Genomic DNA, 27,663 nt, shown 5'->3' on the forward strand with positions numbered 1-27,663 from the left:
AAGTGGGAGGTGCAGATGATTTTTTCCAGGGATAAGAGGTCTGCCAATATACCTTGGAGCAGAGGGCACTCAGCCATGGCATGAAGCTCAATAAAATAAAGGCCATATTCTGCACCTGGGATGGAGCAACGCTGGAGGCACAATGGGAGACAAGTGGCTGAGAGAGGCTCAGCAGACAGGGACTTTGGGGCTCTGGTCAAAACGGACTACATTTAGCATTGAAGCAGCCTCAGCTTGAATGTTGTGTGAAGTTCTAGGCTCCACCGTATAAAAAGGGTGCTGAGGTCCTTGAAAAGGTTTGGAGGAGGAGACAGAGCTGGTGAGAGGGCTGGAAGTCATGTCCTGTGAGGGGAAGCTGAGGACAGTTGGGCTGTTCTGGAGAAGAGGAGGCTGAAAGGTGACTTCACTGCTCCTTGGAGCTCCATGAGGAGGGGAAACAGAGGGAGGTGCCAGACTTTGCTCCTGGGCACCAGTGGGAGGGTTGGAATGGTACAAATCTGCACTAGGGAGGGTGAGACTGGGCACTGGGAAACGTTTTTGTACACTAGAACAGACTTCCCAAAGAGGTGACTGATGCCCTGTACCCAGTGTTCAGGAAGCATTTAGACAGTGCCCTCATTAATGCAGTTTAACCTTCGCTCAACACTTGGTCGGACCTGATCTTTGTAGGTCCTTCCAATTGCACTGCTCAATTCTGCAAGTAGTACCCTAGACTTTTCGCTCATTTTCTCTATCCATCATAGGGCCTGACTGCATACCACGTCCTGTTTGCATCCAGAAGCACAAGTATATCATCTCCTGACAACCTCAGTACAGATCTCGGCTGCTCAGGCCTAGAGGCAACAACAAAGCAATGTAATTAAGCAACATTTGCTGCTCAGGCCTACTTCTGAAGAGTGTTTTCTTTGAAGCACTGACAGTAAACATTTGGTGTATTTTGAGTACAACTAAATGAAAGAAAGGAAACTGATGAGGAAAAAAAAAAATCACGTTTCTTCCAGAAATTGTTTCCTACTGTCACATCTCTGAGACAGTTGTTAGGAGATGCATTTTGACAGCCAAAAAGGTTATTCCAACCTTTAAATACTATCCCCATTGCTTTTGAGTTTGAAAAGGTTTTATTCATGTTTTATCCATGTAAATCTTATTTGCACACACAATTGTCAAGCTTGCCTCAGTCAGTATTTGTCCTTCCCCAGACCACAGGTTTGGGTGGTTTTGTTTGTTTCCTTGTTTTTCATACAGCACTCATTGCAAGGAGAGGACAAATATGTAAGGTTAAACAAATACTTTAGACCCTGACCCAAAACAAAATCTACATAGTGAAGTGGCCAGGCAGGCAAACAGCAGGACTGCAATGTAATTTCTTCTGGTGGTCCTGTCTGAATGACTGATTACTCATACTTTCAAAAAACCAAACACCAGATGCTGCATATTTCAAGCCCTTGTCGATTTTAACTCGGTGCTCCTGTTGTTTCTGCATAACAAAATATTAACAATATAACTTAATGGTCAAATAGCAGCAGTGCTCCAGCACAAGCAGTGTCCCCATTAGCTAGAAGTCATGGTGTATTAGATTATTCAAATTTAGCAATCAGTTGGAAATGTTATCCTAGTTTCTAATGAAGGCATAACATAATTAATGATCCAGTTGCAGGGCTACATCTGGCTTGCGTAGAATTCTTTGTTCTTCATTTCAAAAGAATAATTAAACCCCAGTGGTTTTAACACACAGAAAACTAACAGAAATGGCTAAAAAAATGCAATTCATAATTTTTGCCTCCATAGCTGTAACATCTACCCATGTTACGCCCCACACCTGCAGAGCAGTATTTTTAAATGTGGAATTCAGGCAGAAAACACAACATGAAAGTTACCCCCAAGAAAATTATCCCTGCCTAGATTGCAGGGAGCCTTCCTCTAGTTATGGCAGGGCTGATAGTTGCTTAGCTGGACCTCGATCCTTCACAATACAGGCTATGAAAGACAGTGAATTACGATTAGCAGTCCAGTAAGATGAACACTGGGTGCAGAAAACATCACCTTCAGTGCAATTCTGAAGGTGCAGTACTCTTTGTGGAGAACCCACGTATGTGCAAAGGACATCATGTGCTCAGTGAGAACATTATAGCCATCTGGGACCACAAGCAGTACCCAGAGATTGACTACCTAAGGCCCATGCACAGGCACAACTCCTTGCTGAGCTCCTCATATTGTAAGCATGTCTGTAATGCTCCAAACTGTGAACAGAACAATTTTTTTTTTTCAGTCAAATATGCCACATGCATAAAAGCATACGTGGCGAGTGTTTAGGAGGATCATTTGGTTGTCTTTAATTGTCAAACTTGATGTGAAACAGGACATTGCACACCCTACCCAGAAACAGGAAAGCCAAGTTCAGACAGTTCTAACAGTTGACTCAGTTCTACTGTTGACAGGGTTTAACTCTAACATACATTAACCGGAATTTCAAAAGCATAGGAGCAACAAAATCAAGTCAATAAAATCCAGATGCTGACCCTATTGAGTTTCTTAGATAAACCCCTTCTGTTTTCAGTTTAACCTGAATCTCATCCCAGTGTAAGCCATGCAGCTCAGCACTGTCATATGGGCCTGTGATAGATTAGCAGTTTTCCTCCTCCAGTTCTTTCATTTTGCTGGAGATAAACACCAGAAACAAAAGAGACAACAACAGTAAGCATGCAGTATTTCTTCCGTTGTAATGGTACACAGCTCTAATATACTGGATTGTGCTAGACTGCTTCAAGCTGCAGCAGCTGATGAGCCTGCATTCATTGCTGATGTTGCTGCAATCACGACCTCCAGCAGGAGGGAGAACAGGAAGAGAAAATCTGCAGCAATAACATCTTCTAGCAGAGTTACTTAATCCAACACAGTTCTCAGAGCAACACAGCAGCTACCAACCTATAGAAGAGAGGAAAGCAGCTACTGGGACATCAGAATGGAAAGAAATACTTTAAGGCTGTATTTGCTTGGATCTATCAAAACAAAAGGGCCAGCGTGGGAGGGGGGTGGGGAGGCAGCTGTAAGATCTCAGGGATTCCTGAAGCAAACATCTTCAAGGTAGTGTTCAGTCCTACCAAAGTTAAAGCACTGACTTCAGTATAGCTCTGCTGTAAATATTTTGGGGAAAGAAAAAAAAGAAAAAGAGAGAACAAAACTGAAGTACCAGGATTTAGCTTCTAATTTTAACTAGAAGTAATTTGATATTGACCATAGACATCATAAAACTACCACAACCTGTCATACAAATGAGGCTCAGAAAAGGTGGAGACAAAGGGCTATCGAACTTAATTTTGGATGGAAATGAGCATTTATGAGTTACATCCTTAGACACACAATTTCTGTAGAAAGAGTAGAGTTAAGCCTGTGGACTTCACTTATCTCTGCCTGTATTATTATTATTATTTTTTTTTTTTTACAAGTACTGTGGAGGTAGATAAATCATTTTCTTCCTGGAAAGTCAGTCCTGTATATCAAAATTTTCAACATAATCATCACTTCATTTTTCAGTTCCTTTGAGTTGTTGCCAGCAGCTTTAATACTATACTTCAAACAGTCAATAAAGCTAGATTAAAATGAAAACTGTTAATCTATTGTGATAACCAACTACATGTTTGCAAATCAATAATTCTTTCTGGCATTACTATAGAAAATCAGAGGAGTGCTGTATATCAGACTTGTCATCTTGCACGAGCAGTGCTCACATTTTCAGCAGCGTGTCTTGAATTCATTTTGCTTTAACAATAGAGAAAGCTAACTTACAGGCTGAGCTTTATTCTGAACACAAATAATGCATCAAACAATGCAACGGAGATCAACTTTCAAAGCTACACCTACTGGGCTACATAAAACAAAGGCAAAAGGGATTCTGGTCTTGTGGCACAGGCAGACCCATCTGCAATATACTTGCCCTAGATATCTGTAGGACCACGTGGCCCTGAGCCATACCTGTGAAGGGATGCAAACCTAAGCCAGCCTTATGTCACCAGCTAGTGAGAACAGTCCCTTGTGCCACCACCCAGATGCATGGTGGTGCATATCACACTCACATGAGATAACAGCACACAAGGGAACAAGCTAACAACACAGAGGAACATGTAAGCAGTGCTCAAGGTCGTTCATTTAGCTCTGCAAGTACAGATTGAGATTACACAGGGACTCTGTATGAGGAAGTATAGCATTACAAAATCCTAAATGCTGAATTAAGTAGCACACACTGGTGTCTCTCTCCTACCACATGGGAGAGGAAAAATCCTTCCAATGGGACAGATCTCCCAGCTTAGCTGTGCAAAAGGACTCTTAGGAAGCTTTGCTTCTCCCACAGGCAGTAGGAACAGCCTGAAATGGACATTCAAGATCCAGGTCTGGATGACTATATGAAGGACACAGGAGCAAAACATAGATGGAAACATACAGTTGTATCCTGGAATTAGAGAAAAACTAGCAGAAAAATAAACTGAGGGAGAACTCTGTTTTCTGTTGCACTGGTAATTATATAACAGCTGTGGTTGTTCATTGTGGCTATATGTATTCACATTTACAGTTAATAATAACAATCATGTTTCCTTTGAGACCCACTGAAATAAAACGAACACTTAATTGCAGCTCAGAACAATAATCTTGAGTCACACATCATGTTGTTTAAAAAACCCTCAGTGTCAGGCTTTCATGTAATTACACCCTTGATAAGTAAATGCAAGTCACAAGAGTTGACAAGTACAAAAAAAGTTATTCTGCACAGTGGCAGGGGCCATGCAGAACAAAAGGAGCTTTATAATTTAGAGAAAGAAGCAGAAATGAAAATATAGGCACAGCACTGTGCCTACAGCTTTTCTAATATAGTTTTATAGATTCTACTTGAACGCTTTCAGGAAAGATGTAAATACAATAAAGAATGAAAGATAGTCTTCCTAAATCTGCTAAACCCTAACACAAGGTGATTTGAAAACAGATCATAGAAGTGAAACAAATTAAGATGAACCTCATTTACTCAGGAATGACACTGAGGTATTGCTCACAAAAGTATAGAAATGCAAGCATGACTTTTATACGTGCATAGGCTGTGCTTAGTTTATCAGCCCACTCCTCAGAACATCAGTCATAACAAAGCTGAATTTGCTGTCACAAGCACTAAATGTACATAACTTTGGAGCTGCAGAAGCTGGGATGACTATATGCTATGCATCCAGTCAGCCAGCTCATCCTGTGGTCCTCAGGCTTTGAGAAGAAGTATTTGACTCTAACAACCCAGGAATGGAACTCTGCTTCATCAATAAGAAGCCAAGTGCTATTTGCACATTTAACCAAATGAAATACTCCCATATTTGTAGTTTTGTCTTATCATGTGGATTGTATTTTACAGATAAGGCTCTGGAATTATTGCTCATGAGCAATCAATCAAAATTAGTCTGTATTTCTACTCAGTGCACAGCAGAAACAGTTGATTTAATGTTAAGGCCCAGGGCACACACAAAACTGCTGCAGCTCAGCTGCAGGCGGTGGCTCCTGAAGGCACAGTATCTAAGTTATCTCCAACTAGCTGCTCTACTTTGATCTCCTCATCCATGAGACAGGTGTAATGATTTACACCTCCCTTGAAAAGTCTTCTAAGATCTGTGTGTAGTTATTGCTTGAAATTGCATCTTGAGAATTGGAGACAAATAAAGAGATCTCATAATACATGGAAGTGGCATCCTGAACTGCTCTTGGGCAGCAAGAGCCTTCTTCTCTGGGAACATCTGGTACCCCCAGTGATAGCACAACTATACCACCTCAGGAGGTGGAGAACCAGCAGTGTCTGCCTGACCACCCCTGTAAGACAACAGGGGAGCCCCAGGGGTGGCTACAAGGCCAGACCACAGACAAACCATTGGAGACAACAAGCCTGCTCCATCCCTTGAGGTGTTGAAGGCCAGGTTGGATGGGGCTCTGGGCAGCCTGATCTAGTATCAGATATTGAGATTGGTGGCCCTGCTTGCAGCAGTGAAGTTGGAACTTGATGATCCTTGAGCTCCCTTCCAACCCACGCTGTTCTACAATTCTATGATATGATGCTATAACATCATGCCAGAAAGTTATGTCAGGATCACATGCAGGAAGCATAACCCTGGCCAAAGTCAGTCTCAACACGAGCAGGCAAATCATAGAATTGATCAGGTTGGAAAAGACCTTAAAGATCAAGTCCAACCACAACCTAACCATACTACCCTAACTCTAACAACCCCCTACTAAATCATGTCCCTGAGCACCACATCCAAACAGTTTTTAAACACATCCAGGGATGGTGACTCAACCACCTCCCTGGGGAGCCTATTCCAGTGCTTAACAACCCTTTCTGTAAAGAAGTTTTTCCTGATACCCAACCTAAACCTTCCCTGGCACAACTTGAGGCCATTTCCCCTCATCCTGTCACCAGTGAGAAGAGACCAACCCCACTCTCCCTGCAATCACCTTTCAGGTACTTGAAGAGAGCAATAATGTCTCCCCTCAGCCTCCTCTTCCCTAGAATAAGAAGCCCCAGTTCCTTCAGTGTGTCCTCATAGGCCACATTCTCCAAGCCCTTCACAGCCTTGTTGCCCTTCTCTGCACCTGCTCCAGCACCTCCATGTCCGTTGTGTATTGAGGTGCCCAAAACTGAGCACAGTACTCAAGGTGAGGGCTCACCAGTGCTGAATACAGGGACACTAGGATTACTTCCCTAGTCCTGCTCACCACACCATTCTTGATATACACCAGGATGCCATCCCTGAATGCCATGCCAAGTCTGTAGTGACAAGACAGCCAGAAACAGTCAGTGCACCAGAGTTCAGAGCAATACAAAACTGTGTTCCCACAACACTGCTTGGTAAAGTAATGGATGCCCCAGGCAGAACTTAAGTGGAGGTCTGTCCCGGGCAGGGTGGTGGGAGACCACTGGCTGATCAGGGCCTGTGTTACTGCCATCAGGGTCCTGGCCCTACAAGTTTCACAGAAAAATGTTGTTTTAAATGATGGAACAAGTATCTCCATGTAACTATGTGGAATATAACTCTACATAACACTGGATGCTGATATAATCACAAATTCTTAGAATAATGGAACATCTTGGGTTGAAGGGGACCCCAAGGATCTTCAAGTTCCAACACCCCTACCACAGACAGGGTCACCAACCTCCAGATCTGGAACTAGACCAAGCTGCCCAGGGCCCCATCCAACCTCATCTTAAACACCTCTAGGGATGGAGCATCCACAACTCTCCTGGGCAGCCTGTTCCAGCACCTCCCCACTCCCTCCATGAAGAGCTTCCAATCTAAACCTCTCCTTGAGCTTAAAGCCATTCCCCCTTTTTCTATCACTGTCTATTCTCATAAAAAGTAGCAGTCAGCCCTTAAATGGCATCTAGGAGAGGCACAGCCAGGCTCCACCCCTTCAGTCACTCAGCTGAATTGCCTTCACCTGTGCTCCCATGGCAAACAGTGAGTCAGCCTCAGGTGATCAATCAGTGGTGCAGACCATGACCCAACAGTTCCCATACAAGAGCCCCAGACCTTCATGTGGGGCCTCACAAGAGCAGAGTAGAGAGGGACAGTCACCTCTCTGTCCCTGCTGGCCACCCATCTTCTAATGGAGCCCAGGATACCATTGGCCTTCTGAGCTGCAGGAGCACACTGATGGCCATGTTCAGTTTTTCATCCACCGGGACCCCCAAGTCCTTCTCTACAGGGCTGCTCTCCAGGAGTTCTTCTCTAGTCTGTATACGTACCCGAGATTACTCAGACTAAAGTGCAAAACCTTGCACTTCGCTACGTTGAACCTCATTATTAGGTTCACGTGGGCCCACCCTCTGAGTTTGTTGAGGTCTCTCTGGTTGGTGTCCCTTCTTCCTAATATGTCAACCACAGTACTCAGCTTGGTGTCATTGGCAAACTTGCTGAGAGTGCACTCGAGCCTATAGTCAATATCACTGATGAAGATGCTGAAGAGCACTGGTCCCAAGACACATCCTCTGGGGGGACACTGCTCATCACCAGCCTCCACCTGGACATAGTTCTACTCAACACAACCCACTGTTACTGTAGAGAAATTATTAGTTTAACAAACTACAGGCAGCATCCACCTTGTATGCTTAAAAGGACAATAATGTCATGTACTGCTGCATTAATTATCCCATTAGCTGAAATATCAGGTCTGTTCTTTGGACCAGAAGGCTGTGGGCACATCAATTGATTAAATGGTGTGTTTTCTGAAAATCCCTTATTAACATTTTGGCAAAATGCCCCCACTGCTCAGTTAGCTAGACATCATCACATTGAAACACTATCAGTCATTTAGTTTTTCACAGTAAAAACCTTCACATAAAGTCAGTATTTTACTGCTTTTTCTCATTTTCAGCTAATCAAGATGGATTGGCTTCTGATCTTTCCTATTTCATAGGAGTAATCACATTGATAGCCAATAATTAGCAGTTCTGTCAGCACTTCATGATCTTACCCTGAAACAGTCCCCAAGAGCTCAATTTAGAGACATATATCTCACTTGCTTAATACAAATTTAACCTTCTAAATTATTCCTTTTTTCCATAAACAGCCAGCACTTGAGCCCTGGGGCACCATAAGTAAGTAATTAATATAAATGTATTTTAAAGCTATTTTTGTATGCACATATTGCCAGAAGTCAAACAATTTCTGTAAATTTGCATTCATTATAACATATCATTCTGGATATCTTAGAAAACAATCATAAACAAAGGCAGCAGAAAAAGAAAGAGAAGTAGAAAACAACAGAAATCCATGCAAATAACGTAGCATGTTAAGAATTATAGGAAAATGTTGTCTGTTAACAGAGGAAGAGTTTGAATGTTCTCAGTGCAAAGGATGCTTTTTCCCTAGAAGTCAAATAAGCAGCTCGAAATACTTCTGCTGAACTTAGGAAACTCTTTTGGATCTTTATGCTTGCAGCTCAAATTCCCCAAAAGTCACTTGTTATGATATAGTTATTCTAAAGATAAACTTGTGAATGCATCCTATCATTAGACAAAATGTTATATGGATTTAAAAAATTCAAAGAAGTATCCAAAACAAATACATCACAGTTCAACAACAGACAGACTACCAAAAACGTGCTACCAAGAATGTTAACATCTCTACACAGCAGTTTGCATTAGCAAAACGGTCTGACACTGTTGTACTCCCATACTAAATGAAACAAACAAAAAGACTAATTTTGTTGTAATTTGAACTTACTAACTGTAAGGACTGGGGCTGGTTGGCACCTGGGCAGAATAAAAAGCAGCTCACTGAGTCCTCTCACCCTTCATACTCAGTGCAGATAATGTGTCAACTTACTCAAAATTTTACAGAGAAGGTGGGAGTTGTAACCTTTGCAATGGGACATGAAACAGCTATTCAACATCTGAGGGCTCTATAAAGGATTGCCAGGTTGCTAGGAGACAGCATGGGATGTTTGTTTTCATGCTAGCGCTGGAAAAGAGCACTCTTGCCTCAGGTGGATTTTACAAAACCTTGGCTGGGAAAGTGCTCTGAAGGTATCAAGGGCTGGATGCAGGAGTTGAATTACACAGAAAGCCAGCAGTGAAATCAGAGGGGCAAAGACAGAGCCCAAACAGTCATTAATATATGCATTCGTATATTCAATCAGCTTCTCAAAAAAGCAAACAAATGAAAAGCCTTCTCATGCTTGAAAAGATGAGTTAAAGAGTTAATTCATAAGCTTTTAGTACCAATTAATAAGTGAAGACTTGACCATGTTCTACACCTTGTATGATAAAGTAGCCAGGAACTCATGTTGTTTAGACATACTGGTACACTCAATCTGAATAAATATTCTCCTGTACTGAGGCTTTATTATATTAAAAAGTGATAAATGAAGGTTTTGTTAATTTTTGCCTTTTGTCTTACTCATACAGTATCAGAAAATCACTAAGGTTGGAAGAGACCTCTATCATCAGATATGTCAACCCATCCTCACCATGGCCACTAAATCATATCCCTTTTATTGACACATCTACGTATTTCTTTAATACCTCCAGGGATGGTGACTCCACCACTTCCCTGGGCAGCCTGTTCCAATGCCTGACCACTATTTCTGAGAATCTTTTTTTCCTAATATCCAACTTGAATCTTCCTCAGAGCAACTAAGAGACCATTACCTCTTGTCCTTTCAGGTAGTTGTAGAGAGTGATAAGGTCTCTGAGCCATTTATTCTCCAGAAGAAACAATCCCAGTTTCTTCAGGTGCTGAAGAAACTTGGAACAAGACTTCTGTTTCAGACCCTTCACCAGCTTTGTTACCCTTCTTTGAACACATTCCACAACTTCAATGTCTTTCTTATAGTGAGGGGCCCAAAACTGACACAGTACTTGAGGTGCAGCTTCACCAGTGCTAAACAGAGAGAGACAACCACCTCCCTGCCCCTGCTGGCTACCTGATTTTGACACAAGCCAGGATGTCATTGGCCTCTTGGCTACCTGGGCATATTGCTCACTCACATTCAGCCAGCTTTCAGCTAACACTCTCAGGTCCTTTTCCTCCATGCAGTCTTCCAGTCATTCTGCCCAAACCTGTAGCAACGCATGGGGCTGTGACTGAAACGCAGGACCTGGTGCTTAGTCTTGTGAACCTCATACAACTGGACTCAGCCCACTGATCCAGCCTGCCCAGATCCCTCTGTAGGACCTTCCTACACTCAGGCAGATTGACACCTCCTCTCAACTTGGTGTTACCTGCAAACTTACTGAGGGTGCACTCAATGCTCTCATCCCAGTCATCAGTAAAGATATTAAGCTATTAAACAGGACAGGCCCCAGTACTGACCCCTGGGAAACACCACATGTGACCAATTGCCAACTAGATTTAACTCCATTCACCACCATTCTCTGGACCTGGCCTTCCAGCCAGTTCTTACCCAGCAGAATACATTAAGCCATGAGCTGCCAACTCCAGGAAAATGCTGTAGGACACAGTCTTAAAGTTACTAATGTCTAGGTAGAATATGTCCACAACCTTTCCCTCATTCACTGGCTGGTCACCTGGTCATAGAAGATCACTGGTTGAGCAAGACCTGCATTTCATGAACTCATGCTCTAAATAGATACTCTGCCTGCAATCATAGTTTGTACATTATGGTACCTTGACTCAGAGAGTAGTTCTTAAGATCAACCAAACCATTGGAAACCACTTTGCAAATTGTAACTGCAATAATTTCTGCTATAAAATAAAAGAAAAGCCATATTCTGGTTGTATAATCAACGAATATAAAGATGTTATAATTACAAAACAAACAAAAGAGTTTGGCTAAGCAGGTTATAATAAGAAAAAAGAGAATAGATAGAATGCTTACCCACATCCTGGGCTTGCTTCAAAACTCCAGAGAAGGGATCTCCAGAAGAGATCCTTTCCCTCTGGTAGTCAGCTCTTAAATGGGTCCAGGAGAGGTACAGCCAGGCTCCACCCCTTCTGGCAGCACAGGTGAATTGCCTTCACCTGTGCTCCATGGATGACTCAGTGCTTGCCTCAGGTGATCAATCAGAGGTTCAGGCTGTGATTCAGCAGTTCCCATACACTGGTACTTGTGGCATTTCAAGATGAATTGTTCCAAGCCATTTTTTTTTTTACGCATGTAATAGGAGCCAAGAAAAGTAGAAGATTTAATTTCTCACCATTTCTTTAATCATTCTCCCACATCTCAGGAAAGTACCAGCAGGTCCCTTGAGGAACAGTGTCCCTAAGAACTCCCCGAAGAGCAATGCATCTCTGCTTCACACATGATTCAAGCCCAGGTTCTAACTGAGCTCAAAGTTGGATGCAAGAAAATTCTGTCAATTCAGATAGTCACTGACTGTCTTTCAGTCTTCTAATGAAACTGAATTAAACTCAAAGCATGTTATCATGTCTAAATGTTAATTAGGCAGCAAGTATAAGGCATCATTCCTAAGCTGAATTGTATGATTTATAACATAAGTGAGGATATCTATTTCCTATTACATTTGACATTGCTCAGCTAACATTTGTACATGTTCCCAACATAAGCAAGAAAAATATATTAAAATTTAAAAAAAAACAACAATAGAAAACTTCGAATGGCTGTAGCAAAAGAAAAAGTTATATCATTGTCCAAAATAACTATCTTGGGAAAGACATAAATCACTCCAAAAGTAATGCTTCCTATTTATTTCCTCTGAAACTACAGTAGGTACAAAGGGCAAAATAGCACTATTTGATTAAGCAAATTCTCAGCTACAAGACATGATTTTTCAACACAGTCATGACCATTAGCAATACATTTTTGCCAGTGATGAATAAGAGCCTGCATGGCATGCTTGTAAAAAATTGTGTGGTTGTCTGGAATGTGTCTTGTATTTTACATTGCTGTTGCCACTACTGAAACACACCAGTCACCACCACACTGTGCTCACATCCACTGTTTGGTCTCCAAAAATGTTCAGCAAGTGTTGATGTGTGTCAATGAGCGCTGTTTTTTTCCGCATGGAGGAATTCAATTACACACTGTTGGTTCATCTGTGCTTCCATGTCAGATGCTATTTTGTCAAACTGCCCCTCTGCTGTCAGCCATTGCACAGCAACAAAATGTAATGGAATATTGGTGGGAAGGATCAGGCTGTAGTGCCATACCACCAACATCTGCCGTTGATGACATGGGCCAACGTGATAAAATAGGAGGCATTACTTTTGGAGTAGACCTCTTACTTAGATGTAGAATGTGTAGCTATGAAATAACAAACACTCTGTGAATTTCAGTGTTCATTTGGAAGTAATCACAGGAGACCATTCCCTTTACATTTAGCAGAGTAATCACTCTTAACTGAAATGACTGCCACACTGCTCATGCCCTCAGCACAATTCTTACAGAATTCAAAGTCAACTGTCTAAGAATTGCTGGGAAAAAAGAAAATGCTGAGTTCTCTAAAATCTACCTAAATGCAGAATAATTTCTTCTACTCAAATTCCAGGTAAATGGCATCGCAACCCAGGTAAAGTAGAAAATTAGACCAAATAGATGGCATATTCCACTATACATACTTCTTTTTCCTCTAGAGAGGACTTAGAAAGCATAATTAGACAAATCCAAATGACAGATGGCCAGTATCAACAATTATAACTATGTATATTTCAGGGGATTACAACATCTCAGGTTCTGACTATATTATTCTGAGAGCTATTGAGGAATTTGTGATGTTTGAATTGATCATGTATCAACTGCATTGCACTGGACACAAAACTGCAGGGGCTGAAGTGAAAAGACATAACTGGTGAGTCAGTAAACTAAAAAAACTGATGGTACATAAAAGTAGTTGTTCTAACTCATATAATATCACAAACATGAAATGATAGGAAGAAAGAAGGAATGATATAAGGAAAAAAAATCAAAATGGTTAAATCTTCTCACAAGTGACCCTGCATTTAAAAGTGAAGAGACACACTTTCCATTTAGTTAGATGAGTACCTATAAGCTTTGTTAGATCATTGATTTCAAATGATTATTTGTGTTGTCTGAAGTGTAGAAAGAGCAAAGACGAGATACAAATCAGACCACATTAAAAAGAAAAAAAATTACAATCACCTATCACCTAGTGTAATTGGAAGTATTTATTTAAGAGAAAGTTGTTAAGTAGCTAAAAAACAGGCTATCTAATTCCTTAAGTACACATATCTTCCTGCCTTTGCAACTTCTTTAGGATTTCTTAAACATCAAAGCTTATGCTTTCACTGAATGAATTTATTGAATGGTTTTATGCTGGCTGACTAAAACATGCTCATCTTTTAAAAATATTAATAAGAGGGGGTGCATTGTTCTGGAACTGAAGGATATCAATGAAAAAGTCTTTGTAGCGACACCGACAGTAAGACCGGAAATCTCAGCTGTGCAAGTTTTGACAGAGGGAGTAACTTCAAGCAGGCAAAGTCCCAGGAAGAAAATGCTACCAGTCGCCAAACTCGTTCCTCATCCTAAGGCTACACCCGGCGGATTGCGTGAGAAAACTGGAAGGATGATACCACTTCCAGTGCTATGCTTCCTCGCAATTATGCTTCCTACCCCCCTCTCCACACCACCCTTGCAAAGCAAATGGCGCTCTGGTTTTACACGAGCCCCCGTGCCTCCCCGCGCCTCCCGGCCCCGCTGCCCTTCCACTCGGGCAGGAAGCTGCAGGGACCCACTGAGCGCACACTCACGGGCGGCGGTGCCGTGGCGAGGCGGCTCTTCTTCCTCCTCCTCCTCCTCCTCCTCCTCCTCCTTCTTCTCCTCCGTGAGCCGGCGGGGTTTCAGCACCACGGACAGCGGCGCGGCGGGGGGCTCCGCGCTCACCCGGTCCGGGGCGCGCCGCGATCGGCCCAGCGCCGAGCCGGCGGAGCCCATGGTCCGATCCCTGCCTCGGCTCCGCTCCCAGGAAGCCCTCACTGCCCGCTCCTCCTCGCTGCGGGAAGTTCGGGGCTCGGCCGGCCCGCGGCCCCTCCTGCAGGCGGCTGCGCTCCCGGAGAGAAGAGGGAGGGGGGGAGCCGAGGAGGCTCTCCGGCACCGCCTCCTCCGCCCCTCGGGCACAGCGTGGCTCCTGGTGAGCGTCCCTGCTGCTGAGCCACGTCCCGGGGACGGGTGTCTGCTGTGGGATGGGAAAGTGCGATTTGTCTGTGCCTAGAGAGGTGTGAAAAGAAGTATTGATCCCTAATCTTCCTTCTAAGAGAGCAGGAGTAAATTCAACTCTTTTTACTACTTCTTAATATCGTTATTTGTCGTTGAGTCTACCTCCTAGGGTTACCTTGCCATAAACAGAGGGAAAGGCAACGGTGCTGTAGGGTGTGGACACAGAGCTGAGGTTATTTGTGTCCTTGAGTACATAACTTTTATTTCCTTGAATAGAAAAACTTAAACATAGGATATATCCCCACCTGCCTTTGCAACTTCTTCAGGACTTCTTAAGCAATGCAGCATCCAGACTTGTGCTTGTATTACTCCTGATTGAATAAAACACTGCCTCTAGCAGACAAGACGGACTAGATGATCTCCAAGGGCACCTTCCAACCTCAACTCCTTTGTGATATTGGAATATTAACTGCCATAGCATCACTAACCAAACTGTATTTGCAGCTTACAACAACAGACTGTACAATAATTACAGTCACCGAACACTGTAACAACATCACAGCATCACTACCACAACTCTTGCACGAACTGGACTGTCTTCAGCTGCTGGAGATTTCCGAAGCTGACTTTAATTCCCTATCTGTTAAAAAGATATCATAAAACTTCTCCAGGGCACTGCAAGTCCTAAAAGTATTTCATTACTGTAGCAATTGGAAGTGTTAAATGTATATACTTAGATGTTTAAGATGACAGTAGTAATAATAGCCACACTTTCCAGAGCATAAAACTTCTGTATCTATACGTAACACTTTAGTGGTACCAATCAGCAACATGAAAGTAACAGCTAGTTTTATCTCCATCAGCATGGGAGTCCAATAATTGCAGCCTATTATCCCACTTCTTGTATGGAGGGAAGCCAGCACTTCCTGAAACTGTTCTGCTCTTCCATGCTGACTACAGCAGCCTGGTTCTCTCATTTGTTGTTGTGCTCCTGCACCAAGATCCCAAGGCAACTCAACACTGACGTAATAACCTCTGAGTGGGAATTTCTTGCGCCAGGGCGGTCCTTCTTTCCTGGACAAAAACAGTGCCATGAATGCATCAGAGAGCAAGAAGGCAGATGTACATAGCCTATGTTTTCTAATCCCGTGCATTTGTTTCATTATGCTTGCTCTCATTGTCTCTACCTGAATTTTCTTCTTGACTCTCCTTGCAGTTAAGACAGTTTCAGTGCAAGTAGCATGCCAGGTAGGTAACATCTTGCTCTCTAGGGATGTTTCTTGATCACAAATGATTTTCATAAGCATGCATGGAAGGGAGTGATTACAACTAGCCTTTCTTCTACAACTCTATTTCTCCCTTCTTCTCAAATTTGATGTTTGGTGAAGGAAAGTCTGTTTTATTTGAACACTTTTTAAAAACTTTTTTCACAAAGAATAAGTACTGTAAGTGGAAGGAGCAGAAGTACTAATGTTGTAAATCACTGTTGATTTATTAATTAATCCAGACATGCTTTTTTAAAGAAATTAAACCTTTCCTGCCCAGCTAGAAGCCAAATTGTACTTATGTGTTATAATTCCATCTTTAGCCATGTGTTCCTATGCACTTTTTCCTCAAAGCACCACAAGCAAGTTCTAAACACAAGATTTCCATAAAACTCCTTCAGACACCTACCGCATTCCACTGTATGCAAGCTCCAAAAAATCAACATAAAATTTGTTCCTGACAAGTATCTTTTGGTGAAGTATAAACTAAAGCTGCCTTACAGTCATGCTACCAGAGCAGATATTACAGTTAAGGACCCAGAGTCTGTTATTTTTCTGAAATGTAAGGGGAGTGAAACTAGAGCCCATCACAGTGCTAGATCTGAGTTCAGTTTCCAGCTCTGTTGGCAATGATCTTCTGCAGGTTTATTTCAGCCTAAAGGAAAATTATGTGTTCAGGATCACTGACTTCCCCATCATTTTTAAGGCCTTAGATCCAAACATAAAACTGCCCAAAGATGCAAAGCTAATGCAAATTAATGAAAAGATTTGTAGGAATAAATGCCTAAAAACTCCACCGCCACTGTGGGAAAGAGTGCAGCTTTAATTTACTTCTTACCATGTATCCATCACTAAATGCAGATCACAAACCTGCAGGAAACAAGGTTTCATGAGTTTATGGAAACAATAAGGATACCTGCCTCCTCAAATCAGTTGCCAGGGCTGTGCCCTGTTTGCACACAAACATTTGTCAGCGGAGGAGGAGAGACTGAGCTGCATGCTCTGCCCTTCCTCTTGGCCAGGCAACCAACCTTCTGCCAGCAGGTAGGACATTTTATCCCTCGTGGAGGCAGACAGCAGGAGAGGCAGATACATGACACCAAGGTCTGCCCGTGATACAAAGTCAGAAAGAGGAGCATTGCTCAGCAACCAGAGAACAAGCAGGGGGGAGGAAGAGAAGGGGGAAAGAAGAAAGAGCACTCCTGTTCTCCCTCACCAGCAGCCCACCTATTTTAATTAGAGCTATCTGAAGGAGTACTAAAATAATACAGTGTCAGTTTGACATGACAGGCTTTCAAGCTGCAAAGCCAGATCTGTGATCTGATCTGAATCCAGTGTGGATTCAGCCATTGCATTTTTGCTCTGTCTGTTCCTTTTCTCTCCCCTAAAGCACATAAAACTCCATCTTCCTTTTGCAGGCTGGTGGGTATTGCCTGTCCTGCATTACATTACTAACTACACTGGTTTCAGCTTGGACAGAGTTGACTCCTTTCTGCATAGTGTCTGGTAGGATGCTACGTTTTGGCTTTGGGAGAAAAACAATGTTGATAACACACCCATGTTTTAGTTGTTGCTGAGCAGTGCTGCATGGAGCCAAGGACACTTCAGTTTCTCAGCTTCTCATACTGTCCTGCAAGTGAGCGGGGGTGAGGGGAACAAGGAGCTAAGAGGTGGGACATAACCAGGACAGCTGACCTGAACTGGTCAAAGAGATATTCCATATCGTATGACATCATGTGAGGGGAACTGAGGGGTGGCTGTTGCTCAGGGACTGGCTGGGCATCAGTCAGAGCAATTGCTTTGTGCATCACTTGTCTTGTAAATATATATTATTGCTTTTACTATTATTTTCCTTTTCTCTTCCTTTACTGTCTTGGTGAATAGTTTTTATCTCAACCCATGAATTTTGTTTTCTTTGCCTTTTTTCTCATCCCACTGGGAAGGGGGGGCAAACAAACAAACGTGTGATGCTGAGCTGCTGCCAGGTTAAAGCACAACACCAACCTTGAGACTCAGCAGCATCTTGCAGCTGTGCTACAACACAGAAACAAATCCCCTCAGCCCCACCACCCCCTGGACTGACCATTTTTGTAGCACTGCTGTGTGATCTCAAATGAGATCCAGTGACCTCAAATGATGAGAATGAACTGCCATTTCCTCCAACATGAATAGCTGTGAGCTATTATCTGTATGCATATTATACTCATGAGCTCAGACTTACAAACCCTAAGAACACAGCTGTGTGGATTTAAAATCCACATAATAAATCTTTGCTAATAAGCAATCTATACTGAAGCTCTTAGATTTATTACTTAGCTACATGATTCTTGAGTAACAGGAAACAACTCTGCACATGCAATTTTAGACACAGAACACAAACCATATGTAATAGTAGCATGTGGGTATCTCAGATATTTTAAACACTGTGTGTATTTTAATGCACTCCATGTATTTTAATAATTCAGTGTGTAATACACATTAAAACTCTCAGAAAATTTTGGAGGACAGGAGAGGAGAAAATAACCAAAGAGGTGCAAACATACTGTAGGTGCAAAGACAGTCTTGTCTCTGAACATTTTCCTACTGCCTTCTTACAGACATCTGTACTTTAGAACAAAGCTTTTATAGCCTTTCCTTCCTGAGTTTCTGATCCCTTGTGAAATATCTGTAAAAATCCATGAAATATCACCTAACACTACAACATTAGAAGAAAATTCCATGAGGTAACGTTCTCATCAGGCAGCACTGGTAGTGGAATTCTTCCCTTAGAAAAGTCATGTTTCAATGGTGGGTCTCACCATTCAGAATGTCAGCACTAATCATTTCTCCAAATATTCACAGTACCCAACATCATTACATCATTTGAAATTTTGCACACAGAGGCTAGTGCAACCAAAATATACAACTTGTTCCTATTTGCACTGTTCCTCATCCACCCTAACTTGGCTACAGCCATTCCCTGATTTAGTATTTTGAACACCATTCTGACACAAGACCTATAGTTTCCTCACAGGGGAGCAAAGGGCAGTGCTGATTTCTGCTCTCTGGTAGCAGCAACAGGGAGCAAGGGAACTGTGTTGGGGACTGCTGAGTCCAAACCCTTGTGTCCTGTAGTCAGGAACACCACGCTCCATTGATAACAGCATCCACAAGCTCTGCCCTGAGCTCTGAGTAAGATTGAGACATTCCCTACAGAATAGTTATGTGGGTTTTTTTTGTAGTTGATTATTAAAGATCCATGTAAGCCCTGCTCATGGTGCCATGGGGATGGCCTCTTTCAGTGTTGTGAAGTGCCCTTGGCACTGTGGGCCCTTCTTTTACTGGGACACTGGGTCCTCCTGGATGGGTGCTTTGCTCCAGCCAAGAGGGGCAGGGTTATACCTGCAGCCCTGGGTGGAAGGTCCCACTCCTGCCACCTACTCCAGCACTCTGTGGGGCTCCTCCATCTCCCTAGAGATGGGCATTGAGATCCCTAGGAGCTGTGTGGGAAGTGCTGAGGAGTTCCTCATCAGTGAGACCTGCATGGCTGCCCGATGGAGCAGGGCATGAGGTGGCAGGGGGCTGCAAGGAGATTGCCTGGTGGCTCTCTGCTTTGCACTCTGATAGCAGTGTGATGACACAAGGCCATCTGCCTGCACTGAGAAGTGGAGGGCACTCATAAGCCTCCTGCAGAGCCAGCAGGTGAGTTTGCTCCTGGTCCACAGGAGGATGCAGCAGAGGCACAACATGTGCTTGCAGGCAACTATGCAGGTGTCAGAGCCTCCAGTCACAGCAGCTGAAAAATGATTCCTCCTTGTTCATGCCCTTCCCACTGCAGTGGGCTGGGAGATGAACAGCTGCTTCCCTGCTGTGCCACTACAGCAGGGGCTTCACACTCCAAGGAAGCCAATGTTAGTGGCTGTCCTGTAGCAAGCAGCAGCATCCCACATCCTCAGCCAGAAACCCTCCTGACCCTACAGCTGGCCCAGCTCACGCTCCCCTCTGGCACGGGGTCAGGCATCAGTTGCAGCCCTGGCAGCTTCCTGAACCCCAGCACCCACCCCACAGTCAGTCCAGGGCCCTGTCCCCACACTGCTCACCTCTGCTCAAGCGCACTTCTCGGGGCCCAGTTGCCTGAGCCAGGCAGGACCAGGGAAACGAAGGCAATGCTGCAGGGATGGGCGCTGAGAACATCTCCCAGAGCCCCACAGCACAACCCAAGGAAGACTTGCTAGTTTCTCCAAGCCTCACAAATGTGCTCAGCCAGAGACAAGAGTAAGCCTGGCTGGGCGAGGCTCTACTGTGCCCCAGTATATGCAATAGAGGGCCATGAGGTCACAGTCCATTGCCTGGTGACATCACACAACATTATACTTTGTAACATCAAAACTCTAGCAAGGAAAGCTAGAGAGAGACTCTTCACCAAGAGTACAGCGATAGGACAGTTTAAATTACAAAGTAGATTTAGATCGGATATTTGGAAGAAATTCTTTCCTATGGGGGTCATGAGGCACTGCAGCAGGCTGCCCAGGGAGTTGTGGATGTCCCAAGGCCTGGCTGGATAGGGTATTGAGCAGCCCATGGTCTAGAGGAAGGTGTCCCTACCCATGGCAGGGTGCTTGAAACTAGATCATCTCTAACATCCTTTCCAACCCAAACCACTCTATGAATTCTAATTACTAGCTAAGTGTGTGGATAATTAGTTGTACACATCTAACAAAGAATGTGTATCCAGTATGAATAGAACACAAACCCAGTTTCTTTCCCACAATAATATGGCCACAATTACTAGCCATAACTGCTATTTCTCTGTAGCAATATAGCCATAATGTATTCGTTCACTCTTCCCTCATAATGACCATAATAAGTAACAATAGCATGAAGCTTAATTTAGTAATTGCTTGGCAAAACAAACAAACAAACCCCAAACTTACAGAATACTGTAAGGCAGACTAAAGAACAGTTCACCTTGCCTTAAAACCCACTAACATTTCTATTTCAAGACGGCCCCATTACTTGATTTTTTATATAAGCTTGATGGGGGATCGGATGGGAAAATCAGCAATGCAAGAGAGGCTTAATTAAACCAAGAGACCTATCCACTCTGTCACCTGGGACTATTACCATAGTGAAATGCTTTTTATAGGCATCAGCAACCTAACAAACACATGCCAATTATTTGAATTAAAGTGGAAATCCTTTCCCCTGAGTGCTTGTGACACCATCCATCCTTTGGGAGCTTCCAGTATATCAAAGAAGTAAATAGAGAAACAGAGAAAAAAAAAATTCATGAAATCAGCAGGAAAAAGCTTCCTTGAACTTTCAAAGCAACAGGCTATGGGACTATTGAACACAATGCAAATCAAACCACTCTAGAATACTTCAAATTTTCAGCTCATGGTTACAAATTTTTCCACCTTATACGTTGTGAACAGCATTTAGAAGCAAAGAAACTGTCTTCAGAGTGATGTCTGCAAGTCATGAAGGAAAATGCCCTCCTGACACAACAGTCTTAACACTTCCTCTGAAGGGAGCATACAACCAGCAGAACAAGGAAGCAAAGGAACACAATTTTTTTTTTTTAATTCCAGAAGAAACAAAATCCTGACAGCATAAAATATCTATGCTGCTTGAATAAAACTCCTAAAAGAAGCTTTCTCTTTGAAAGATTGCTTTTAAGCCACTATCTGCTCTTTCCCTCCCAACACAAAACTACTCTTCAGCAACGTTTTCAAAACACTGCATGGCATACACTAAAATATGTATAGAACTCCTACACTGGCTAGAAATCTTTTAAGTGCTCCAGTGAAAAGACTCATTTCTAGGAAATAAGGATCCAAACAAAGATGCTTTAATCCAATAAATGTGTTTTTCGTTTTGTTTTTAAAGTATATTAGTTGACATACCAAACAGCCTCAGTTCCTTCAGTGTCTCCTCATAGGCCATATTCTCCAAGCCCTTACAAACCTTGTTGCCCTTCTTTGCACCTGCTCCAGCACCTCCACGTCCTTTCTGTACTGAGGTGCCAAAAATTGAACACAATACTTGAAGTGAAGCCTCACCAGTGCTGAGTACAGGGACAGGATTACTTCCCTAGTCCTGCTCACCACACTGTTCCTGATACAAGCCAGAATAAATGTAATGCTTAGATTCAACGACGACAACTGCAGATGATATATCCAGAAGAATTAGGTCTTAATGCAGCATGTTCCCTGGAGGAGAGCCTCTTTCTCCTGAAAAGGCTAAAGCAAGAAATTCTCAACATAGTCAATCTGAAATCCAACTAATAGAACACAGCTCTTTGTCAGATATAGCAAAGCAAAAGGACCCAGGGCTACTTCCTCACAGAATTCTGCTCCCAAACTCCTTTCTTCAACTCTGCTTTCCATTTCTGGTAATGGGAAGGTAAAGCATTTCCTCCTGCCTCTGAGCCCATACTCTACACTATGTATCTCTGTAGCAACAGCAGGCACCTGCAATTCTTCACCAAAGAGATACAAACATAGGAATCATGTAAGTAGTGTATCATGGAAGTACAAGCTGCACTGGACGTGATTCAGAATCAGAAGTTTGCTCAACTGAGTGACCAACACATACACCAATGTGTTACTTTATAGAAATTCTCCTGAAGCAATAGTTACCCCCAGCATCTGTCAACTCTTTAAATCACAGGAAAACAAAATGAGAGTGAAGACAATCTTTTGACTAAAATGACTACCCCAAACTCTAAGCTGCCATAGGCAGCTCCTAGCTTAAAAGTATAAACAGCACCACTTAGTGGTAAAGATGAAATCATCACTGATATGAATTTAAAAGTTTTATCAGCCTTTTACTGCTAAATATGGACTACGGTCTGGCCTGTCTGCTCTTATTTGTCAAATATCTTACAGCATCTTTACTGTAAGAAGGTGTATATACCAAGCAAAAGATGGCCAAGAGAGCTGAAACACACAGCAGAACCAAAGGCTGCTGAGCATCAAATAGGTGTATTCACTTGGCAAACATTTCCAGAATCCTACAGCACTTTTCCACATGGCTTCTGGTGCTACAGCATGAAGCAGAGTTTAAACAAAGGATCCAGCTTTGTGTTGTCTGTATAGCAATTAAGAAATATGCTTGTATTTTATATAGGACTGGGCCATAAATGAATGCAATAAACAGAAAACCAGAAAGCTGACAGTAACTGAAACACTGTTTTAAACTGGTTGATGGAATAGAAAAACAGTTCTTAAAAACTGATGCTCTTACATAACAAAATACAACACTTAACAAAACAAAAGCCTTTATTCTGAGCAAATTAGTATGTCTTTACAAGAAAGTCATGATTTCAACTTACAAAGTCAGCATTAGCAATGCACCTTTCCTGAACAGGAAATCTTTGTTTTTTATCAAATGTCAACTGCAAGTGTGTAAATAAACAACCAAAAAAACCCACCCAGACCCCAAGGCTCTATTTAGATGATATACATAACATGTCTTCATAGACAACATCTGTATCAATTTATACTTCAGGTCCTTCTCCTCCAGGAACCAGCTGCAAAAGAATAAGATAATTTTGCCTTAGCACCATGGATTTGAGTTATTCAAATTCATACATCACAGTTCTTCCTTTAAAACATTTTAGCAGATAGAGACTTCACAGTAGACCACAAAATTCAAAACTGAGACCATTTACTATCGTCTCAAAAAAAGAAGTCAGTCACTGAAAGAGGAGTGCATGTCAAAGAGAAACTCCAAAATACAAAGAATGCTTAACAATATGAACAAAGGAGTTCCTAAGTAACATATAGTATATTTTTTGTCCTTGTTATTCATTCCAAGGTGATGATTCCATCTTGAAACTCTACAGTTTGTTTTGAAAAGGACAAAGAATATGCCTCCTTTCAAGAGCATTTCTTCAATTGCCGATTCTTCTCCAGACCACTGCTATGCTGAAAAGTTGTTTTGCTCTTTCCAACTTTTAGTGATAAGAAAAGTCTCTATATGTGTATATGTAAGAAGACTGAACCTTTCTATAGTCAGTAGGAAACAAGCCAGCATAGTATTTTCCTGTGAATAAAGAGCTTAAGAGTAAATATAAAAGGAAATATTAAAGAAAAAAAAAGGTAAATAAAGGTAAAGGGAAAAAAGATCCAAAATCATTTCACTTGTATTTTCTTAACAGTGAGCAACATAGTTCCAAGATACAAAGACCAGGGGTGCTCTTGAGACAGATTCAGGAATTCTATGGCATAGTTTTCTTGATGCAGTAAGATGTACCCTTAAAAGAGGCACAAGATCCCCAGTACAGAAGCACAGTTGGGTTTTGCTGAATATGTGTACTTTAAGGATCACTGGCACTTTCTTCAAGGGAAGTATGCCACCAGACTAATCGGATGATAATTATTTTAGCCATAAAAGCAAGAAAAGGTTTTGAAATTAAGCCAAAATAGCTTTTACTCAGAAGGGTGAGGTAGCAATATGGAGATTATTCCCCATTCACACAGAGCAGACAGGGCTCTGACAGACTCAAGTCAGCCCTCCACCAAAACACGAACGCCCTTATGCAGGAAGTCCAGATTTTGCAGCCATCTGCAGGTAAGCAAATGAAGCACTCTGAGTCTGCTCTTGTAGTAAAGTATCTAAGAAGCTGCAGAATTCACTTAGCGATGCATAACTGCAATATTATTGTTTCAGTACTGATCTACACACATCGAGTAATAAACAAAAAGTGCTTCCGATTTGTTATAGTCCAACTAAGCTCCACCTTACTACTTTTTTCCAGAATGCTAGACATCACATGATAATGATTAATAATAGCCAAGTAACTTAACAAGCTTATAAGTATCCAAGCTGCTGCAAACACATCTAGACATAATGCATGAAACACAGATGTATTCCACCCCAGAGACTTACAGACACTCATGAGTTAAAAGCCACTGTGTTAACCAGACTCTTCCAAAGATTCCCTCACACACCTTATTAAAACCAAAAAAGCATTTACCAAAATAAAATTATCATCATGCTCACGCTCCTCTTGCCATGCATTCTAAACTGTAAAATATATGAAATGTAGTAATAAGATCATATTTCCAGCATCATTCATAAATACATATGCCTTGGAAACTACTTAAGTAGCTCAAGAAGTTGAACTCAATCACAGATTTACAGGTAAAGAAAAGAAATACAAGCAGACTTTTTGCAGTGATGACTTACCATTGTTATGTTATTTCCATTTAGCAAAATCTGGTCTAGTTTTGTGATTCTTCTGCCTTCAGGTGTGATCTCACTGAAGCAATATTAGAAAAAAATACGAGCATATAATCATCAACAGTGATTACAGTTTTGATTGCAGCACTGATGCAAATCCATATATTAAGATGACATTTACTGGGAATAACACTGCAGCATCATCTTGATACACTGACCCCCTAGGCAGGGAAAGTTACCTGGCAACTAAATAGATTTGTTGTACTTTTCTGTTCAGCACATAAAAACACAGATTTGCCCTCTAAAACTTGGCAATTTCTTCAATAACACTGATACTCAAAATAGGTTTCAAAGAGCAACGCAGCATGACAAGGTAAAAAATACTCTATCCTTTTGACAACTTATCAAATCTTTAACTAGACACTGTGGAAATATAAAAAACAAAACTGGAAGGTTTAATGGAGAATCCATACAAAATTAAGGTTACAAACTAGGAACTTGGTTCTGAGCATTCACTGAAATAAATGATGCAAAACTACTCTGTGACATGGTTGTCCTGAACCTGTGTAAATTAGGTCCAGGATATAAACTGCTCAGTTTGTAAGTATTTGCGATTGCACAGACTTTATACCACATTCTTCCTCAGGAAACCCAAGTTTAAATAGCAATGAGAGGCAAAAATAATACTTACAATTCTGTAACGTCTTCTAACACCATATCTGAAAGTTCTGTTTCAAGGAAAATAAGGCCCAGATTTCTTTTCATAGAATGACTTAGGTTGGAAAGGACCTTAAACCCCACTCAGTTTCCAATAAAGACCAACCCCCTACCATGGGCAGGCTGCCACCCACTAGATCATCCTGCCACAGGGCCCATCCAGCCTGACCTCGAACACCTCCAGGAACAGAAGCATCCATAGCTTCTCTGGGCAGCCTGTTGCCAGTGCCTCACTGGCAACAGTTTTTTCACTCAGTGAAAAAAAAATCCTCCCAACATCTAATCTAAATCTCCTCTCTTTAAGTTAAAACCATCTCCCTTTTTCCCATCAGTATCAGACCATGTAAAAAGTCTCTCCTGCTTATAAGCTCCCTTCAAGTACTGGAAGGCCACAATGAGGTCTCCCCAGAGCCGTCTCTTCTCCAAGTTAAACAAGCCCAGTTCCCTCAACCTTTCTTCATAGGAAAGCTGCCCCAGCCCTCTGATCATCTTCATGTCTCTCCTCTGCAGCTGCTCCAACAACTCTGCATCCTCCCTGTGCTGGGGACCCCAGGCCTGGATGCAGTACTGCAGATGGGGCCTGACAAGGGCAGAGCAGAGATGGACCTTTACTTCTTTTTTATACTAAACTACAATTTTAGCTGCCAAAAGCCACAAACAAACAAAGAAAAAAACCCCCACAAACAAACAAAAACCTGATACCAAACAGCTTAATATAGTGAACCAAGTCTCCCCACGAAGTTGATACCCACAGATACAACACCCACCAAAGGATACTGACAAAGTCATCAAATCCCAGCAGCGTTCCGACGATTTCCTTATCGCTCTTCATCACGATATGGATGCGAGAACCTATGCATTTGTCCACAAGCTCTGTAGATTTAAAAACAACAACAAAAAGAAGCGCGTTAGTGCATTTACAGGAAACCAATCGAACCAGACGTGCCCTCCCAGGGGGGGCCGAGCCACGGTACGACTCTCCAGCTCCCATCATCTCCGACCGACCGGGAGGGACGGCTCCCTCACAGCAACGCTACGCCCGGCGCACGTATTTCCTCAACGCGGGGAGGGGGGAACTAGTTTTGTTTCTCACTTATAGATCCCGATTTACTCCCCGTTACGGCCTCCCCCACCTCGGTTACGACCCTCCTCCCTTCCCGCCCGACCCCGCCGGCAGCGCAGCCCACCGAGCGGCAGGAGCTGCGACGGGTTGGTGCTCGCGTTGGCCGCCATATTGCCGCCAGACCTGAGCAATCGCTGCCGCCTCCCGCCGAAGTAGAGGCTGGGAAGGGCGGGACGCAGCCCTGAGTAGCGGCCGGCAGAGCCGTCGTTCACCCGCCTCCGCTCCCCCCTAATGAGCGTTTTTCCAGGTTTCCACATCTGCCTCCTATTTATTCCCAAGTAAGAGTGCTCAGCTGAGCGACTTCCCATCTACAAAACTGTTTTTCAACGTAGTCACCACCGTTAGCTGTGCCATTTTCCCCGGCCAAGAGCAACAGCCTGCATGCTGTGCTCATCAGAATCTGCCCCAGTGAAAGTGACCCGCTGCTGCCAGTGTTGAAATGGACCGCCTGCTGCTCTGCTGTGCTGACACAGAACCACAGAATCACAGAACTGAGTCGGAAGGAGACTTATCTAGTCCAACCCCCTGCAGTGAACAGGGGCACATGCAGCTAGAGCAGGTTGCTCAGAGTCCCAGCCAGCCTGATCTTGAATGCCTCAGGAGATGGGGCATCCACCACCTCTCTGGTCATAGAATCATAGAATCACTGAATGGCCTGGGTTGAAAAGGACCACACTGCTCATCCAGTTCCAACCCCCTGCTATGTGCAGGTCACCAACCAGCAGCCCAGGCTGCCCAGAGCCACATCCAGCCTGGCCTTGAATGCCTGCA

At 42.8% G+C, this 27,663-nt stretch overlaps 2 protein-coding genes across 6 annotated transcripts in view; both read right to left on the reverse strand.

Moving 5' to 3' along the window:
* Positions 1–14,719, reverse strand: part of PDE1C (phosphodiesterase 1C) — a 340,705-nt gene extending 325,986 nt beyond the window's left edge. For 2 of the 4 annotated variants that reach the window (XM_090142259.1, XM_090142256.1), the window contains exon 1: positions 14,214–14,678. In XM_090142259.1, coding sequence (XP_089998385.1) covers positions 14,214–14,397 — 184 coding nt within the window. In that variant the 5' untranslated portion in view covers positions 14,398–14,678. Of the gene's footprint in view, positions 1–14,213 lie in introns of all 4 variants that reach the window. The other 2 variants (XM_090142260.1, XM_090142255.1) reach the window with 2 other exon arrangements.
* Positions 14,720–23,128: 8,409 nt separating this feature from the next.
* LSM5 (LSM5 homolog, U6 small nuclear RNA and mRNA degradation associated) lies at positions 23,129–27,110 on the reverse strand. 2 transcript variants are annotated; one of them, XM_031608369.2, is made up of 5 exons: positions 27,016–27,110; positions 26,547–26,642; positions 25,744–25,771; positions 25,059–25,131; positions 23,129–23,397 (listed from the first exon to the last, which is right to left on the reverse strand). In XM_031608369.2, exons 2-5 carry the CDS (start codon positions 26,599–26,601, stop codon positions 23,365–23,367), a joined length of 189 nt encoding a protein of 62 aa, XP_031464229.1. In that variant the 5' UTR covers positions 26,602–26,642; positions 27,016–27,110; the 3' UTR covers positions 23,129–23,364. The 2 variants fall into 2 exon arrangements, with proteins under 2 accessions (XP_031464229.1, XP_031464228.1); XM_031608368.2 differs by having other exon boundaries at positions 26,957–27,064.
* Positions 27,111–27,663: the final 553 nt, after the last annotated feature.

Source organism: Phasianus colchicus, chromosome 6, assembly GCF_987193195.1.
Source record: "Phasianus colchicus chromosome 6, bPhaCol1.hap1.1, whole genome shotgun sequence".
NCBI lineage: Eukaryota > Metazoa > Chordata > Aves > Galliformes > Phasianidae > Phasianus > Phasianus colchicus.

Coding starts and splice junctions, on each gene's coding strand:
- LSM5 (XM_031608368.2), bottom strand. CDS start 27,002: ATGGCGGCCAACGCGAGCACCAACCCGTCGCAGCTCCTGCCGCTCG. Junction 26,643..26,956: donor GTCGCAGCTCCTGCCGCTCG/GTGGGCTGCGCT, acceptor TTAAATCTACAG/AGCTTGTGGACAAATGCATA. Junction 25,132..25,743: donor TTAGAAGACGTTACAGAATT/GTAAGTATTATT, acceptor ATATTGCTTCAG/TGAGATCACACCTGAAGGCA.